Genomic DNA, 5,118 nt, shown 5'->3' with positions numbered 1-5,118 from the left:
AATTCTCTCAAAGAAATTTAACAATTAGCAAAGAACACACGAAGTTTCTTTTTTTATTTTATAAGTTGAGTAAAAGAAACTTCGTGTGTTCTTTGCTAATTGTTAAATTAGCAAAGAACACACCATAAACTTTAAACACCATATCTACAGTCATTTTAACTAAATTTCCTATAAAGTACAACGGTTTTGAATATTTGTAATATGATCACTACGAACTGGACTTAAAATGGTTTTGTTTTTAATGGTCACTTCACCCAAGATGATTTCTTACCTCGGAACACGACCAATGCTCACAATAGACGGGTCACTGTACGCAGATATCCATTGCAAAATGTATTACTGTATTTTGCAACGGGACCAGCTCAAAGTGCTTAAGCTTAAGCAGATTTTACTGTATTTGTAATCGCTTTGTTACTAGTCGGGTCATAAAATTATCGTCTTAAAAATTAAATTATTAGTCAGATTTCCAGAATAAATCGAAAAAAAAATATTTTAGATATATCATTAAAAACGAGTATCGAATACGCCACCACGACTCTTAGCCAATCAGATGAATCCGTCGAATGATTTCAAAAAAACGTTCGATTTCTCGAAATCTGTTCCTTGAAATTCTAGAAGTTCTTTGGTAAGCGCCTTTTCCTGTATTTTTATTTAATTAATTAATTAATATAAAGTAAAATTCCGAGGATAGTCGCGTTAATGTCATTCTGTAAGGAAATTCAGCGTGAAAGAGAAAATGGAAACTCATAGTTTGCATCTTCCATTATAATATACGAAGCATAAATGTTACGTTTATATTATTTTAACGGCTCTCGGTATTATTTATGTATTATTTGTTATTTTTATTATTTAATTATTCACTTTTTTTTTATTAAATTGAACGTCGAGATGTTCCATTTTTTAAAAGTGTTCTGTATCGACGATGACCCGCTGTATTAGGTTGAAAATGCTCGTGTTTGTGTAAATAAACATTTCCAGCAAGCATTAAGGGGTTAATTAATACGGAGAAACCTCATTTATTCGGGTAAAGAAACGTTTTCAACCCATTCCAAGGGCCATCATCGGGTTATAGACGTTCGAATCGAGTTAAAGACATTCGAATCATTCGAACGTCTTTAACCCGATGATGGCCCGTGAAATGGGTTGGAAACGTTTGTTTAGCCAAATAAATGAGCATTTTTCCTACGTAAAAAAATCAATGATTGTACATAAAAAGGAATAGGTGTAAGTTTATACTATAGCTTCTCTAACAAATGCCCAGAGTTGTTCCATTTTGCCACTTTAACTTTGATTTTCGAACAATAACGTTTCATAAATAAAAAGAAGCGGTAAAAATAACATCAATTTATAGAAAACACTATGGATGTCTAAATTTTCTCCAGGCACAGGGAAAAGTCCGTGGCTCCCCTCTAGACCTTACGCGTAATGTAGGCTATATAATGAATGTATAAAGTCTCTTCTCGATAAGATGACGATAATGCTTATTCTTTTTATGTATGTCGATATAAGAAGCGAAACGAAACCAGTCTTTTAATTTTTAAATAAAACACTCAACATCTTATAACGCTGAGATATATTTATTAAAACACAAACGTTTTCAGCCTAATGTAATAGGCCATCATCAGGTGATTTGCTATCGAACAACTTTTGAAAATTCTGTTAAATGGAACTTTCGAACTTACAAATTCAAAATTATAATGTAAAGTAAATTAACCAATCAATATACAAAATAACTATAATAAATAGATTGAAGCCATATTAATATAAATAATAAATAATAAAATAAGGTGATATAAAAATAAAAACAAAATATCCAATTTAATTTTTATATTTTAAAAGATACGCAATTTTTTCAACAATTCGTAATTTTTAGTGTGATTTTTCTGTAATTTAAAAAAATTTTTGTAGAACAAATACACCTTTAAAACATACATTCGATGGCCTACTTACGGAAGTAAAGTAATACGATTAAACGCCACTAACTTATTTATCTTTAAAGTACATCTTTCCGGACGATATTAATTTTAAAATTAACACCAGTCTGAATTATTTTCTTAATATCTAACACACGCCCGGGTTCGGGTACGTTAATCGTTTGTTGGATGCGAAGAAACAAATGGGAATTGAATGCAATTAATATTTACTCATTACACTCGAAGCCTCGGGCACACATTATGTTATATCCATAATAATATAATAGATACAGTAATATTTCGACTTACGCTACCCCGACTTACGCGAACCCGGAGTTACGCGATTTGCAAATCTCGTCGATTCGTCTTTTGTTTGAGCGCCACGCAACCCTCGATTACTCACTCCCCCACACTATTCTTGGGCTTACGTGTTCGGATGTGTCGCGCGGAATCCACACATAGCTACAATTTATCTCGTGTTATTTATTTCTATGTTCGTTATATCTACGGAAACTCGAGAGACTCTAATATGTCATCCAAACGAAGTAGAACTAATTCTTCTGCATCAAACAAGAAAAGAAAAACTTTATCTTTGAAATGTAAAGTTAACATTGGGTATGTTCGTAAAGTCGAACGAGTTAAACGAGAATGACGTCATCGTTATTCCTATTTCGTTAGACTTTTCGAACGATTCGTTACTAACGCGTTTACCTCGTTTGACTTTACGAACGTACCCATTAATAAAGAGTTCGATACAAAAATTAAAATTTGTGAATTGGCAAAGAAGTTTGATCTACCGGAATCGACGGTCAGAACAATTATAAAAGGCAAAGAAAAAATTCTCCAAGCTGCGAAAAATGCTCAATCTTTAAATTCGAGCATTATTCGTAAACGTCGCAGTATTATCCCCGAGATGGAAACGATATTAAAATTATGGCGTAATAATCGAGTAAATGTGAAAAATTGTAAAATAATATAGGCCTAATTTGTTATACATATGTATTATCTAAGGTTTTAAGGATATACAACTGTGTTGTGTTGAAAAACAACACAGTTGTACAACAGACATGGAAAAACAACACAGTTTTCAACTGTGTTGTTTTTCCATGTCTGATATTGTAGCCGTAATGCGTGTTGTTTAACATGTTGGATAATGAATTCAGGGCTAGGCAGAACCAGAGAGGACTGAAGGAATCTCCTTGAAAATTTTTTCGCCTAATGAATATCTCATGTGTTTGTATGGAAGTGTTACTAACCCTGAGATGTATTGTTCTTCAGTGCTGCATAGTGTTTTGGAAGAATGCAATGAGTGATGGATGTATTTTGCACATAAGTAGAATGTGTAGCAGCCAACTATCGAATGCTTTTCTGGTGAGAAAGTGGATTAGCAGAAGAGATGGCCTTGGTGCATAAAAAACTCTGTTAAAAGGCATTGGCTTCAGAGGATAGAGAAGCATATAAAAATCCTCTAAGAATGTCTGTAGAGCAATTTGTAGAGGTAAGTATGATTGTTAGTAATAAACAGAAAAAATCAACATATTTTAGAAAACTAATATCAGCAACAGTGAAACTGAAAATAACATTGTTATATAATGAGTGGTGACAGCCTAACATATCTACAGTATCTGTGTCATGTTTCAAAAAACACAATATCTGTGTTTTTACCTATTGTTATTTCAGCCATTTATTATCGTTAATACATAATCTGTTTAAAATGTTGAACGAGTTTCCAGGCAATCTGAATCATATCATTTACTTGAGTATTGTATTAGAGCAAAATTATGACAAATTGGAATTAAAAGTTGTTGATGGATGATGGTTTCATAAAACATTGTACTTTTTGTAAAGTTGAAGAAATTTACTTACCTTTCCATTTCTCGACTAATTATTACTCTTATTACTTGTGTGTGTTGTTGTGATGGTAATAACAATACAAGTTCACTTTTCAAAATCAAAACGGGGCTGTCTTCGACTAGCATTAAACGAGAATAGTTTACATTATTCAAGTTGTTATTCAAAGCAAGTAAAAAGTTAAAAAATCTCAACTGCATTTGAAATTTGAAACCAACTTTGAAAGAGTATTTCAAGTCAAGTAAATAACAGGTTCACATTGGTCAAGTGGTTTCAACTTATTTAATTTCAGGTCACTTGAATTTAAGTAACTTAACTAATGTGAATGAGCCTGAAGTGTTCTCAAACTGGTATATCACAAAGCTAGGATGATACATAAATTGAATCCATATTGAAAGAACAACAAATAACACCTTAGTGTTTTTGGATTAATTGGCTAGTTGTTTATCTGGTAAATTAGGTGTCTTTTGTGTATAATCTGAGATTATATTTTTCTAAGTTTTATTTTTAAATTTTTTTCTTTTTAGTAATTTAGAGATTGAAAATGTTATCCTTACTAAAGCACTGTTTGTAAAATAATTCTATTGCTGTCTTTATATATATTCATTCCTGATAGTCACATTTATTGCTTCAAATATAACATTTTTAAAAATGATTTTATAAGGAAATTGTTTCTTTTAAACACCAAGTTTTTCTTGTTTTGGTCTTTTTTTATTAAATTTAATTGTAGTTGAATTTAATGGAAGTATTATTAATAGAAAATGGGATATTTTTCCCCCTTCCCTCTCCAGATAACAGAAGTGTATTCAAAAAGGAGAACAGATGATGAACACATTCAGATTACTATAAAGAGAGTTGCAGAATTGGCCCCAAATCACCCTGAAGTGAATAGACTTTTTAATACACAAATGAGAAGGTAAGTTTGTATGAGAATTCAATAAATTGATGACATAATTTATATATAGTTCTTAAATTTATCAGAAACATTATAACGTAAGTTTTTGTAGAGAAAAAAGATTATTTATAAAATGTTTATGCTTTTAATATAATATATTCGAATGTTCCTACAAGGTAGTTTATATCTTTAGTTTCAATTGGTTTTGTTGTTGAATTTATTATTTAAACTTTTTTGTATGAATAGAACTTGGATGATAAAGTTTGTTCATTGTTAAGTGTTACATGCTATAGTAGAATTATTAATTTCTGTCTGTACTAGAGATAATAATAGGTTAACATTAGAAAAATGATTTATAGAAATGTTAACAATTTTACCCTTTGACGATGGATATTTTTCAAGTGTGTACTCCACATGCTGGTAAATATATTGAATAATATAAAAACAAAAAAAAATTTA

At 30.7% G+C, this 5,118-nt stretch overlaps 1 protein-coding gene across 1 annotated transcript in view; it reads left to right on the top strand.

Moving 5' to 3' along the window:
* Positions 1-565: 565 nt before the first annotated feature.
* LOC111616266 (piwi-like protein 2) overlaps positions 566-5,118 on the top strand; it is a gene marked incomplete at its 3' end in the record, with an annotated part of 11,307 nt that continues 6,754 nt past the window's right edge. The window contains exons 1-2 of the mRNA XM_023357703.1: positions 566-625; positions 4,556-4,680. Coding sequence (XP_023213471.1) covers positions 4,673-4,680 — 8 coding nt within the window. The remainder of the gene's footprint in view (positions 626-4,555; positions 4,681-5,118) is intronic.

The sequence above is a fragment of the Centruroides sculpturatus genome, unplaced genomic scaffold (genome assembly GCF_000671375.1).
Source record: "Centruroides sculpturatus isolate CEXI.00-Female unplaced genomic scaffold, Cexi_2.0 scaffold2704, whole genome shotgun sequence".
In the NCBI taxonomy this organism is placed as follows: domain Eukaryota; kingdom Metazoa; phylum Arthropoda; class Arachnida; order Scorpiones; family Buthidae; genus Centruroides; species Centruroides sculpturatus.
The sequence above is the reverse complement of the archived record's forward strand: the minus strand, read 5'-3'. Positions and strand labels throughout refer to the sequence as shown.